This window comes from Lasiodiplodia theobromae (genome assembly GCF_012971845.1).
Source record: "Lasiodiplodia theobromae strain AM2As chromosome Unknown scaffold_4, whole genome shotgun sequence".
In the NCBI taxonomy this organism is placed as follows: Eukaryota; Fungi; Ascomycota; class Dothideomycetes; order Botryosphaeriales; family Botryosphaeriaceae; genus Lasiodiplodia; species Lasiodiplodia theobromae.
In genome coordinates this window covers 341,946-355,634 of record NW_023336530.1, presented here as the reverse complement: position 1 = coordinate 355,634, position 13,689 = coordinate 341,946, and the positions used below count along the sequence as shown (strand labels likewise).

The window sequence follows — 13,689 nt, the reverse complement described above, 5'->3', positions numbered from 1 at the left end:
CGGAGCCATCCCTTTTCGCCCCACGTCGGAAAGTTGGTCCTGGTCCAGCCTTGGCCTAAGGGGGGCATCGACTTGAAGCTTCAAAGCGACCAAACACCGGGAGGTCTGTCAGCGCAGATAGACGAAAGTAGATTACCTATACTAGATCACAGGAGATGTGAGTCCTATTGTATCCGCAATGAATCGTCTGTTCGGACGTAAATGTGAGTTCCAGACTCGTACAAATAAGGATGTTTGGACGACGGATGCAACTGTATAAGCAGGTTCTTTATTTCTTGCGGAAAAGCTTCGGAAGAGTCAAAATCTTTTGTCGCCTACTGCTGCTTATCTTAGCTTTCCAGGTGGCGCGATGTAACCGGATACGCTATGCTGCTACTTCAACGTCAATCTAAAATTGGTCAATCTCTTTCTCACGTCTACCACAAAGGAGATGAGAATTAACCAACGCATTATAACCTGGCTTAATGTGTCTAAATTGTTTATTGCTCACGTCGTCTGTTTAATGGAGAAGATAAACGCCACTGGGCTTCGAACTGCACGGTCACGGTGCCTGAGCGATAGTCTGATTAAGCATACCCATTCGTAAAGTCTACCAGGGAAATGAGGATACATGAAAATGAGCACTCCATGGAGCCGGCTCTGCTTATAGGTTCTCCGAAAAGTTTACCCGTTTCCTTGACGATTTTTGTGGCGGTACATACTAATCGGCTTTACTGGAGATGATAAGCTCGCATCTCTGGACTCACGCTTTGTTAACTCACGTCATGTGTAGCGAATTCAGTTGCTCTGTGGCCCCCATGCCACGAATTCGACCTCCTATCCGGAGTTTTATATCAATTCACAATCCTACACTTCCCGAGCTGGTGCTTTGGGTAGTCTGCGGGTCCTACGAGGAATGCAAATGTGCAATGCCGGACGGGCAAAAGTCAGATACATTCATCACGCGGATGTCATACGGAAGAGGGGAAAGGCCGTTGAGTTGCAAATTGTTGCCTTTTGACTTAAGGTAAATAGCAATACTATAGTGATCTTAGAGGATAAGGACCTGCAGCTGAGTCACTACTTTTCGTTGCCATGGGCTACTGCTATTGGAATACCGTCTGTGTAACGGACACTTCTTTTCGTGCATACGATGATGGTGGGATTTGCTTTGCTGCCGTAAGCAACACGTTTGGACACATATGTAGTCTTGAGTGACCGACACTCATTCTGTCTCTTCTTTGCTTGTCCCAATGCCACCACTCCTGCCTCGCGGTATTCTTCTTGTTTGTTTTGTAATGTATGTAGTTATATCGCTCTGGCTTTCGTGCAGTGACTTTTATCGCTCGCGCTGGATTGGAGGGATCCGAGGATTTTATGGGCCATTCCTTCTTGATCCCAAGGGAAATAAGCAAACGGTAAGGCAGTCTTCTGCTGGACTGTGCATCGGAACATCAGGCAACTTGCATTAGAGTCATGCACCTGTGATAGCCGAAGACCGCCAGTATCAGATCGCGAGAGATCTCCCTGCTCCCCCACATTGGAAACTTGAGCCTGAAAACATGGCGGGGCTCGTCTGGGCGATCAGCGCAGCCTCACCACGCTACTGGCTAGTGTCGTAAATTGACTGGTAGCGGCGACTGGTCTACCAACAATGTAGCGGGAAATTGTCGAGATGCTCTCGTGTCCGGTTTAGGCAGCAGATCATCAGTTTCATTTGGTTCGGCCATAGAAGGTTAGCCGAACTTTGACATGTACCCACCCATGCCTTGCCAACGGTTGGCGGTGTCGAAGCTGTTGCTACGTAGTAAGTGGCATGCAACCCCGAGCCGCCGGCAGTAATAATACGTACTACCATAGATGGCGGAACGTTGGTGATGATCAGTACCGCTGCGCCAAGAGGATTGTTTGCCGCTGGACATGGAAGAAACCTATTGATTTTGAAGCAGCACCCTGCTTCTCATAGCTCCAGCACTAAACTTCGGGACTAAAAGGCGGTAATACAAGACCCGTTTCTTTACGAGATGGCCTGTTCGAAGAACACCATTCACAAAGTCGTAATTTGCCAAGCATATGATGAAGTCATTCTTGCGGAAGGCTGAATCATACTGGACAGCTTGTCAGACAAACACCTGACACTGTAGAAATTGCCGGTGCAAGGAATATGATGCTGTCATTCGGCCGTTCCAACGCATACAAAGGTGGGGAGCAACTTATCAAGAGGTTCATGCGTTTATGATCGGCTGCACGTACCTCGGACAGGTCCCTAAGTCTACCCCTTTATTTTCACCCTTTTCATTCACCGTTTTGCGATGTTACATTGCCGGATTCCGGAAAATCGAATAATAAGATCAGGTGCGCCTACAGAGCGCGTGTGAGTGTCTAGAGCCCTCTACAAAAAGTCTCCCATTGCCAACCTGCGGACAGCCTCCTCAACCACCAACTACTCCGCATTCAACCTCGCCACAATGCTCGTCACCAAGAACTTCCTCCTCGCCACTCTTTCGGCCGGCCTGGCCGCAGTTGCACGCGCCGACGACGGTCCGACGGCCAACGCAGTCCGCGTTCCGGGCCTCCACGACATCGTGCCAGTCGGCTCGCCCTACGAGATCAAGTGGGACCTTACGCCGTTCCAGGGCGGGACGGTCAGCCTCACGCTGCTGAAGGGCCCCTCGACCAACGCCGTTCCCTACCTCAGCATCGTGAATGGCACGGAAAACGACGGCTCCTACATGTGGACTCCGCCTACCAGCATCCCGGACAGCAACGGCGACACGGGCTACGGCATCATGCTGGTCATTGACCAGAACGGCGCCTACCAGTACACCACTCAATTTGGCATTTCCAACTCCCAATAAAGTAACGAATCGATAACTTCTGGAAGCCGCGGGCGGCGGAAAAGGTTGCGAGACGAGGACTGTATATACCCCACGAGCGAGTCTTCAAGGCTGTCATGTTTGCATATAAAAACCAAGAAATTTATGCCCCATGTCATGGGTACATTGCCTCTTGATGAATGCGTTGCAAGTCGTGTCAAGTTGTTGTGCGGAGGGAAGTGACGATCAATCCATAATCTCGACGCAGAGGCGTCGTGAATGATGACCACTCATGGATTCAATATCTTGTTAGCCTTTTCAGGACATTTTCTTTGCACGGATTATATTCAGCCACATACCTTAGTAGTATCCGAGCTCGACAGCAACTTCGTTAACCCCCATCTGCTAGCTTTCACCCTTTACTTCTCTGCGCTAGTGCCCCTATAATAACCAAAGACAATACGATGGAAGGTAAAGGAGTAGCGATCGGGTGCACGACGACACTTAAGAGCGGGCGGTTAACGTGCGCCTGATATCAAGGGCTACAGTCGGATTCGCACTTTACTTTCTCTTAGCTTCGACTGTACCATATTGTCGGAAATGATAAACGAGATTTTTAGCATATATGTAGGGTATAAACCTATACTATTCATTAGCTCTAGAAATGGAGATTTAAAGTACTTGGACTACGCATTTGCCATTGGTCAAGCTGAACAGATTTGAAGTACTCCGCGAGACCCATACCGGCCATTGAAATGGTCTTGAGGATCTCTCACGGGTCAAGTTACCAGGTTGAGCGTGAATGGGATGTATCACTAAGCGTCATCCTGGCCCCCACGCCAGCGAAGAACGTCGATCATGAACACATATATTTATACGCGGGGTTGGGGCATTTCTCAGCCGAAAAAGAAAAATACAAACCCCCCTACGCTAAGCAACGTCTCGAGTAATGCAGAGGCCCAGGTACGAGTGCGACAGGTGCGGCGTTATCCCGATCCGCGGCACGCGGTGGGTGTGCGAGACGTGCAACGAAGATCTCTGCGACGCCTGCCGGCAGCTGCCGCCGCCAGCAGACGATCACGAGCATCATCTCAAAGCCTTCCCCGGCGAAGACGCCGAAGGCTGTTGCGTATTCCACACATCGCACGCGACGGCCATCGACGACGCGCAGAACTCGAGTCTCCGCCGGCTGCACAATGAGTACGGATCGTACGAGAAGCTGGAGAAGGAGAAGAGGGAGATCCGGCTCGTCCAGGTCTTGGACGGAGAGCAGCCGGGCGCGCCGCTGGTCTGCGTGCTGCGCAAGTTTCCGATGGAGCGGTGCGAGAACTACACGGCTGTGTCGTATACCTGGGGCGATTTCCGGCACACTCGCGCGATCCGGCTGATCCACTGGCGCGAGGGCATGCAGACGAAGGACCTGGAGGAGGACGACCTCATCACGTTCCAGGTCACCAGGAGCCTGCACGATGTCCTGCAGTGCCTCAGGCACAACCCGAAAGATTGCTCTGCCGAGTGCAGCGGGAAGTTCTACTGGATCGATGCGCTGTGCATCAACCAGGGCGACCCGGACGAACGGAGCCACCAGGTCGCCATGATGAGGGAGATATACTCGCGCGCTGCGAGGGTCTCGGTCTTCCTTGGGCAGAAGTATGCCGGTGACGAGGTAGCCGAAGTTCTCAACGTTATTTCCAGCGCGGTGAAAGCGCAGCTCGGAGACGGCGTCGACGTCGCTTCCAGCTCCAACGACGTGTTGGCGCACCTGGTCTACATCATGGCGAATGCGCGCTTCACACGCCGTGGTGGAGAAGAGCTCCCAACGGAGATGGTGCTGAAGTGGCTGTCGAAGCTCTTCTCCAGCCCGTGGTTCGGACGAGTCTGGGTGCTACAGGAAGTCTACTGCGCGCGGCCGGGCGCCGCATTTGTCGAGACCAGCCACACGTCGCGCATATCGTGGAGCCAGCTCATCATGGCGAAGAACCTCTACTACTTCTACTGGCGGCTCCTGCCTTGGCAAGACACCATCCACAAGATATCCGAGCTTTGGTCCGACCTGTATCGGCTCCAGACCGAAAAGCAACAAGATGCCGCCGCAGCTCCCCAAACCGGCTACAAGGACGCCCTATGGCTCTTCGAGCAGACGCTGCCGCTGTTCGGGGCATCGGACCCGCGCGACCACCTCTACGGCATCCTCGGCCTCTGCACCGACTGGAACGCCGTCCCGGACTACACACGCCCCGCGAGCCAGGTATACGCCGCCTTCGCTCGCGACTGCATCAGGCGCTCGGGCTCGCTCCGCGCGCTCGCCGTCACCAGCACGACGACCACGTTGGCGGACCAGGCGTGCAGGAACTGCCAGCACCACTGTGCCAACGAGGCAGAAAAGGACCATCCGTCCTGGGCGCCCTGGAACGTCGCTAAAAGGGGGCACGCGAAATCGCTGCTACCGGCGGCGCCGGATGCGAATCTGCTCGGCGCCGGCTTCGAGATTGACCGCGGCTTGCTTCTTGTAGACGGCGGCGGCGACCCGCGCGTCCTGTCGCTGCGCGGTGTGCGGCTGGATGCGGTCGAGGGGTTCTGGACGGCCGAGACATTCTTCCCGCCCATCGTCCCGCTGCAGCAGCAGCAGCGTCAGCCGCCGCCGAATAGGAGCCCTCTGGCCGAATGCTGGGAAGTCGTGAAGAAGCTGTACCACGCGGGGAAGAAGTTTCACGGCTCCCACCCCAACAACAACGGCAACGCTTGTCCGTATGGGACGTCCGGAGAGTGCCAGTTCGACGCCAGTATGACCGACGGCGAGCTGTTCGAGGTGTTCGTCGAGACGCTGCTGCGTAAGACCGAAGTCACGGGGTGCGGAGCTAGCGTCGGGACGAGGAAGACGATCTGGGAAGAGCAGCCCGACCTCGCGGCGCGCGTGGCGGCGTACTGGATGCACTTCCGCGGCGACCCCGAGATGGCCGAGCTCCCGCCTGCCACGCGCGCCTCTCTTCGAGCCCATGTCCTGCAGGATGGAGAGGAGGCGACCAGGAAACTTGCGTTTGAATTTGGAGAGGAAATCGAGGCGGCCGCGGGCCACCTGTTCTTCATGACGCGGAAGGGCCGTATCGGACTCTGCCCCGTGGGGGTGAAGAATACGGATGTGGTGGCGGCGCTGTTTGGCGGACGCGCGCTATACATCCTGCGTCCTCGAGGCCAATCGCGGTTCGAGTTCGTTGGGGAGTGTTACCTCCACGGCTGCATGGACGGCAAAGCGGCCCGCGGGCTTTGCAAGGAAATGGGAGCTGGCGAGGTTTTCGAGCTGCAGTGACTGGTTGGAAGCTACGAGGTGACTGTCAGTCGACTAGTAGAGGACATCAGAGTAATTAGCAAGTTCATCTGCCACGTACGACCATAGGTCGCAGAATGCAGGGCTTCCCGTCCGCTCAGCCGTACTTAAGCTGCGAACCGGCCGATTAGTACTCAAGTGGGTGACCATTGGGGAATCCCGGCTGTTGTACGTTTTGCATTTTTTGTTGACCACACTTTTTGACTGGTGTTGGTCTGTGTGCCGAACAAACAGCCATGTCCCCACTTTTTGCCTTTGAATTGAGCGGCATGAGGTTGAACGGGAATGCAGAGAGCTCGTCGAGACAATCTTTTGATGTTTACTAAAGGAAGTCGACTGTTGTTCTTCTCATGCTGTGGAATAGGATCTGTAACACCCTAATATTGATATCTACAAAAATGTGTCGAGTGATATCAAGCTGCTGAGCGTGGACATCACTTCCTCTCTGCAATTACCTATATAGTATTAGCACAACTGTACGCAGCAAGATTGGCATCCTACCGTACCATATCCCTTGAGAAAATCCCGCAGTTTCAGACTGTTCACCCGCGTGATGTTCTTCTCCAACGCTGGAACCTTCTTTGCAGTGCTCCAGCCCAAGCCTGTCAACGGCATAAGGCTTGATACCCAAGCTGAGGTCAGCAGAGTAAAAAATCGCAGTCAATCCCAGCAATCCCAGCAATCCCAGCAATCCCAGCTTCAAAGAAGCGGCAATTCAGTAGGGATGAGGGTTGGAATCGACGGAAGCCGTAGAGCGTTATTGTCTGCCGTGCTCTCTTCCCAACGCTTCCGAAAGCTATCGCATAAACTCGACGGGGACTGGCACTGTCAACCTACACAGCCTCCATTTGTACAGATACCTCACTAGATTTTATGACGACATACATAAGTGGTACGCGTACTGACCAGGGCTTTTCTGGGATGAACCTGGGTTCGCGAGCGTCTTGACTTGTGTCATGTTCGTAGCTTCGACCAAGGCAATTCAAAAAAAATATAAAGTTTCAGATAGGTGTGCCGCATATGAGTCAAGACGTGTTTGAATGACATGAGAAGCTTCGGCTTACCAAGCTTCTGACTGAAATTCCGGCCTGTATGACGGGGCAGCGCACTGCCGTATAGATTCTAGGCCTACTCCTGTCAGGATAAGCCGTCTAATTACCTTCTCACTGCATAATTGCGCTACGCGAATGCCATAATTGTGCGCGATCTCCCCCGCATCTTGTAGCCTCAACTCCGTGCGGGGTCTTTCTTTTGCTTTCCGGGGACCGTGGCGTTCCCCTCAGCCCTGAGTAGGACGACGACCCATGTAGAATAGATGCATTACACCGACTGCTACTGCGGTCATCTGCAAGCCGTTAGTGAGGATTCTACTACCTTTGTGATCACTGGACGTAGAGAACGGACTTCAAGTAGATAAAAATGGTCAACGACGGCTTGGAATCAGGGTCCTTTGGCTTCTCATTATCAATCGACATGTAACAAGTGCGCCTCTGTTATTCTTGAGATCCGGTAGATCCATGGTTCGGTACTTCGGAAGGCCCGCAAGCAACGCTCGCCAAGACCCTCGATGCGTCTACGCCGCTGACGAGTTATTCAGCCATATCCTCGTTGTAATTCACCTTGCTCCTCCCCGCTCTGCCACTCTTCCGCGCGCCCCGTCTCGGGCCTTTCCCTGTCACCACAGCCTCCCCTTCCTCATCGTCCAATTCCGGCATCTCCGCCAGTTCGTCTTCACCATCCGACGTCGACGGCGTGGGTACGCTCTCAACCGCCTTTGCCCCCTTCCACCTAGCGGCTCTCTTCGGTGTAGGCTTCTTCTTCGATGCATTCCCAGCCGTTTCCCCCGATGCTTCCTCGCCGGTAATAGGGGCGGTTGCGTTGATAGCAGCTTTTTTCTTTTTCGCTGGCGCTGCCTTCTCACCATCGTCCTTTTTCTTCACGACTCTCTTGGCCGGCCGGAGCCATTCCTCCATACCAGGGGGCCAATAGACGCGGCGGTCCGGGCCGCCCATGCCCACTTCTTCCTCCGGAACGACAGGTGGCGGTGCCGCAACTTCCGTATCCTCGGCAGCTGCTTCTACAACGTCTTCAGCATCAGCCTCTTTCTTGGCCGTCTTCTTCTTGGGCGTAGCCTTCTTCTTCGCGGGCGCGCGTATGGGCCTATTCTCATCGCGGCGGACGTGCGGGGTGATGTCGTTGAATAAGTCCCAGCCAGGTAGCTTGAAGTTGCGCATCAGATCGAAAACGGCTTGCTCTTTGTCCTTCGCCTCAATCATCAGGTCCATGTCGTTCGCACATGGTGGCAGCGTGAACGGGCGAGGGTTGTGCTTGCGGCGTTGCATCGGGGTGATCGCTGCCGGGGTGGGCTCGGAGTAGTGCATCTTTTGCGTGATGCCCTTGCGAGTCCATGTGGCTGTGATCTCAGGGTACAAACTCATGATATCGAGGGTACCTTCACGGATCTTCTCGGCGTCGAAGAGGATGTTGTGGTGGTGGAAGTCGAGAACCATGGGTATATTCAGCTCTTGACAAACTGGGAGCAAATCGTGGACGGTCCAGCTGACGTCGTCATTCTCGAGCACGAGGCGATTCTTGATAGAAGGGGAGAGTTTGGCGTAGTGTTCCCTAAAGCGGTCAAGAGTTGCGGCCTTGTCGCCAAAAGTGCCACCCATGTGCAGAATCATGACTGCGTCGCGGTCCTGCTGCGGAGGTAGCTTGAGCAAGCTGAGCATCTCATCGTGGTACTCAAGATCTCTGATCGCATTGTCGATGACTGACTTACGGGGCGAGCCAAGTTGTGTAAACTAAAGACTGGTCAGGTTGCTCCAGCTAGCTCATAGAGTGTGATAACTTACCTGTCCGGGATGTGTAGTGACTCTGTGCCCGAGCTCTGCTATAACCTTTCCCGCCTCTGCAAGAGTCTCGGCTGCAAAGGGGGCCAGCTTGTACCCGTATTCTTCATGGCTAGCAAATGGAAACATCTCACTACTCAACCGCATGAATTTGATTCCGTACTTATCGTTCCAGCGCACCATCTTGATGATATCACGGGCATTGGCCAGTCCAAGACTCTCTACAAACTCCTGGCCGCGCCGAACGTCTGCTGGCTGATCCTTGTCGGGCCTGTTCTTGGTCGAGTGTTCAGGTTGACTTGGGTCCTTCAATGGATGGCGATGGTCAAGGATGGAGGCAATGCGGCATGTTCTAGAGCTGAATACAGGGGGAGTAGCGTTGCGCAAATAGGTGTTTAGGCAAGCCTAAAAACCAGTCAGACAGCCTTCTTACTGACGAGTTTTGGGTAACTTACGTAGCCTAAGCGGCCTTTCCATGGTAATGGGAGGTAATCGCTGTTCACGGGCGGAGGCCTAGAAATAGCTTTCTTGATATCCTCTTCATCGGCAAAGTCTTCCTCTTCCGCTTCCGGATCGGACATAAAAGGCTCTTCGTCTACACCTGTGGCCTTAGATGACCCCTTCTTTGGCGTCTCGATCGGGGTTTCTGCCAAGGCTGCGGCACTGGTATCCTTCTTTCCTCTCCCGCGCTTCTTGGGCTCGGGCTTGATATCTGGGACATCGGATAACGGTGAATCTGACCCGACATGATCCAGCGACGGCGCAATCTTTCTGTCAACAGTACTATCGGGCGAAGCCCGCAAGGCATTGGGGCCGTCAATAACTTCATCGTTGACCTCGGGGTTGGTGCTTGCAATCGCTGCATTCCGCACCAAGGACCTTCGCCCGGAGCGATTCGTGGCAGGCAATGGGATGGGGGTTCTTTTCGGCGGAGGTGCCATTTCCTCCGACGCTGGGACTGCAGCAGCGGCGCGGCTGCGTTTCGGCATTATGAAAGGGTATACGGGTGGCGAGGGCGATGGGCGCAGACCACGAGAGAGAAGGATGCGGCAAGCTGATGAGCGCGAGACTACGGCAGAAGTTGGGAGTAGGTATGGCATTCGAGGTTGAGGTGGGAAGCGGAAGGGGAGGAAGTGTGAACAAGGACAATGGGAGGTGTAGAGGCACCAGAGGTGCAGCCGCAGGCGTCAGAGCGGGCTCGCGCCAAGGCCATGTTGGAAACAGTGAGAGAGATGGTGCGCGAGTCTATGATGCGGACGGCGGGATCAGCGGCGGCGAGAGATCTGCCAGATCGGATCCCTTCGCCAATCTTAGAATGACGTCAGCGCGTCGCGACGCGTCTTCCCTCGCTCTACACCAGACGTCTGCAGAAGTAATAAGCCATATTCTTCAGCAACACCATCGGTCTCTACTAGTCTGCAGATGCATTCGCAGAAACGCGTGCATGCAGCACTCAGAGCATCTCAGAGAAGCCACGCAGCCAGCGACGCGTACTACGATCCTAGCATCAACCTGCCGTCTCTACCACCCTCGATGAAAAGTATCATGTCCTATCATCTGTCTGCGCCCCTGTGGCTCTTATATCTGTCAGTACTCGATCTTGTTCCGCGTCGGCCATGTATTGCGCTCCTTCTCGGCGGTACCGGCGGATGTGACCGATCTCGCTCGCCGGATTCGGCCACGAAATACTCTCAGCTGCATGCTCGTGCTTTTCGGTGGCATAATAGTCTCCATCAGGCCTCCTTTCGAAGACGTGTCCAGGCTGAGGAGGATCAGAGACCCAGTATTGTCCCAACAACCTGTTGCAGAGGAAGCTGAAGCGGGTCCGGCGGGCTCCGACGAGCAAGTTTGCAGTTGCCGACAACCGCTCGCAGCGGATCTAGGCAACAGAATGAGTGAGGTCAGCGGTTGTTGTACGTATGCAGGCGGGTGATCAACGGCCTCTCTCGGGGCTCTTGGCCTCCTCGTGGCTGTCGTCATTTCGGGCGTAGTGAGCAGGAATAAAGCGAAATGTTGATGTGGCGGCACACAATCTGCTCAGGGGCCGTTTGCCGTCTCCAATGATGGCCGGATTGCGTGCTGCCGATTCTTTGACAAGTGGTGTCCTGGGCTCCGCCGAGAGTTCTCGACTACCTACAGTGGCGGCCTGACGGATTTCGCCGGCGCCGGTCAGCGAAGAAAAGCCAAATGAACTACTGCAGAGCACGTACGACCACTGCCTTTCTGACCGGTGATGGTGGGCCGAGCAAAGATACGCTTTTGCGGGCCTGCGTGGTGTGGAACCACCTGTACCGACGAAGTGAGTCAAAATTGTGGCTCGAAGGCATGGCGTGACGGGTAGGAGCATGTCAGGCAAGCGCTGATGAATGTTGAGACGGGGTCGCATCAAAGGGGCGTCGCTACGAACATGAAGAAATCAAGATCTGTGGGTGGGTATGGTTAACGAGACATGGCCTGACGCCGCAGTCGCATGATGGGCAGGAAGAATTATCTGATCACTTGATCTTATCTTCCAGCCAGACACCCCTGGCTGCCCTCGCACTCATGTGCGACAACCTCTCCACCACAGGCTAGTTATGATCGACCGATATAGAGAAGTAGTAATGGTCAAAGACCAATCAAAGATTGATGTGCAGGCTGATCTGGCGCTAATGCACATCATCTTGTGCTGGCAAGGGTCAGTCTGGTGCGCTCGGATATCAGTCATGCGGCTCTCACGCCACCGGCAGTCACTGCTAATTTTGGGAGCTCAGATGAAGTGTGAAAGTGGAGTTCTGTACATTTCGTATCGAGTGAGTACACTCTAATCCTAGCAAAACGCCGGAGTTATTATCGTAAAGATGAGAGAATCTAGCTAGTCTTTCCGGGTATCCAGCTTTTCCGGTTGAAATTGGCACAAACGCCTGTGAACGCCAGAGATGCCGCTATGTTTTGTAACCATCTCTTACAGTCATGAGAATTTTCTTTACATCCGCCACATCTCTTCAGTTCACGAAGCCCATGTGGCCCCGCCTGGTCCAGGCCCAGCCTTCCTCTCGTCGCCTTCGTAGGCCCTCGAGCTCCCTCAGCTGCTCGTTCTCGTTGGCCAGTCTCTCGTGCTCGGCCTCGAGGTACTTGATGTACTCGACGGCACCGGCGAGCACGGCAGCCTTGCTGGGCTTGGGGACGGCAGCGCTGTAGCCGCCATAGCTGTCATCATCCTCCTCCGAGGTGGAGCAGGAGCGAGGACGGGGCTGAGGGAGGGTGCGGACGGCGCGGCGGAGACGCTCGAGCTCGTTGTTGAGGCCCTCGCGATACTTCTTCTCGACCTGGTTGTGGGGCTGGCGGGTCTTGGTGGGACGGGACGAGGACGGAGGCGAGGCAGAGTCGATCTGCTTCTGGCCCGGGAGAGAACCCTGCGGCCGGTTCCGGAGCATGCGCTTGGAAGCAGGGGGGATCGAGTCCATGACGGGTGAGGAGGGGGCAGAGCGCTTCAACGAAGATCGGCGCGGGGATGAGGCGGCGGTTTGAGTGCCAGAGGTGGTGTCCATTTCGTGGTGAGAGAAGGGAGATTCAGGTCCTGACAGAGATGGCGTGGGCGACACGGCCATATCAAAGTCAAAGGCGTTGGGTTGGTAGTCGCTGGTGTTCAGCGAGGATTGTTGGTCGTTGAAGTGGAAGTCGTCTTGGATGGCAGGTAGGGTAGGAGTAGATCCGAAGGGATTGGCGGCGAGGTTGGTCTGCCACGGCTGGACTTGAGAGGACTGATGCGGCTCTTTTGACAGCGGGCGGCGTGCGTTATCGCTGTACTCTGGCGTGACGATGGCATGATTGCGGGCCAGCAGGGGTGGCGTGGTGACGGACGATGTTGACGACGGACCGCCTGGCAGTTCGACAGTGCTGGTGGGGTAGTCCAGGCAATCGGAGTTAATCCAGTCGTCGAAGCTGTAGCTGTTTCCAGCAGGTTGATCAAAGGATGCTGAAGCATGGGTCAGCCCTATTGCTAGGCTCGTTCCGGACGGCGGCAGTGCGCACTCAGAGACATGGCTTCCAGCCAATCACAGGTCATCCTCAGCAGAGGGCAGATAGGGGTGTTGCAGGGGGCGTCGGGTGGGTTGATGTGCGCTGATGTCGTGCGTGTTCTGGGAGTTGCAGTGTTGGCGGCGTGTGGTGATAAGATGAGGTCACGACAATGGCGCGTCTTGGTTGTTATTTATCCCGTCGAATACACAGAAGATGGATGTCGCCGCGCATCGCGTTCAGCGAGCAAGGGACTGGCGTGCTGATCAGGCCACTCTGCTCTTCGCGGGAAAGAAGCGAAACGCAGCGCAGCCCTGCGGCCTTGGCCCACTACGGACCGTTTTCTAGCGCGCACAAGTCAGCGCTGGCATCAGCCGTGCCTCTCGCGATCGCCCTCGGCGCCCGCCCGCCCGCGCTCCCCGGGCGCTGCAGCAGGCGGCACCGCCCGCCGCCGTCCCAGGCACGTGCTGGTGGTGTGAGAATTGTTCGATTCTCAAGCCAACAGCCACTCCACCCAGCGCCCTCATAATGTTCGCTCTGACACATCCAAGTCACGCCCAGCGCGCCCTCATCGCTCGCCCGGGACGGCTGCATCGCCCCATATCGGCCTCCCGAGTCTATTGCGACGCTCGGGGTTTGCTTGCGTACGTACTGTAGAGGGCCGTTGGGGAGCGCTGGCGATACCGGTCGCCGCCCGGTCGGTGCTCCCAACCACTGC

At 55.3% G+C, this 13,689-nt stretch overlaps 4 protein-coding genes across 4 annotated transcripts; 2 read left to right on the top strand and 2 right to left on the bottom strand.

Moving 5' to 3' along the window:
* Nucleotides 1-2,447: 2,447 nt before the first annotated feature.
* On the top strand, nucleotides 2,448-2,837 carry LTHEOB_1525 (GPI anchored serine-threonine rich protein; the record flags this gene model as incomplete). Its single annotated transcript, XM_035510236.1, has 1 exon — nucleotides 2,448-2,837. One exon carries the CDS (start codon nucleotides 2,448-2,450, stop codon nucleotides 2,835-2,837), a length of 390 nt encoding a protein of 129 aa, XP_035366035.1.
* A 907-nt stretch (nucleotides 2,838-3,744) lies between these two features.
* LTHEOB_1524 (Heterokaryon incompatibility protein) lies at nucleotides 3,745-6,102 on the top strand (the record flags this gene model as incomplete). The annotated part of the gene is made up of 1 exon (XM_035510235.1): nucleotides 3,745-6,102. One exon carries the CDS (start codon nucleotides 3,745-3,747, stop codon nucleotides 6,100-6,102), a length of 2,358 nt encoding a protein of 785 aa, XP_035366034.1.
* Nucleotides 6,103-7,709: 1,607 nt separating this feature from the next.
* LTHEOB_1523 (UV-endonuclease UvdE) lies at nucleotides 7,710-9,961 on the bottom strand (the record flags this gene model as incomplete). The annotated part of the gene is made up of 3 exons (XM_035510234.1): nucleotides 7,710-8,924; nucleotides 8,976-9,377; nucleotides 9,428-9,961. 3 exons carry the CDS (start codon nucleotides 9,959-9,961, stop codon nucleotides 7,710-7,712), a joined length of 2,151 nt encoding a protein of 716 aa, XP_035366033.1.
* Nucleotides 9,962-11,956: 1,995 nt separating this feature from the next.
* LTHEOB_1522 (Membrane-tethered transcription factor) lies at nucleotides 11,957-13,020 on the bottom strand (the record flags this gene model as incomplete). The annotated part of the gene is made up of 2 exons (XM_035510233.1): nucleotides 11,957-12,930; nucleotides 12,987-13,020. 2 exons carry the CDS (start codon nucleotides 13,018-13,020, stop codon nucleotides 11,957-11,959), a joined length of 1,008 nt encoding a protein of 335 aa, XP_035366032.1.
* Between the last annotated feature and the right edge of the window lie 669 nt (nucleotides 13,021-13,689).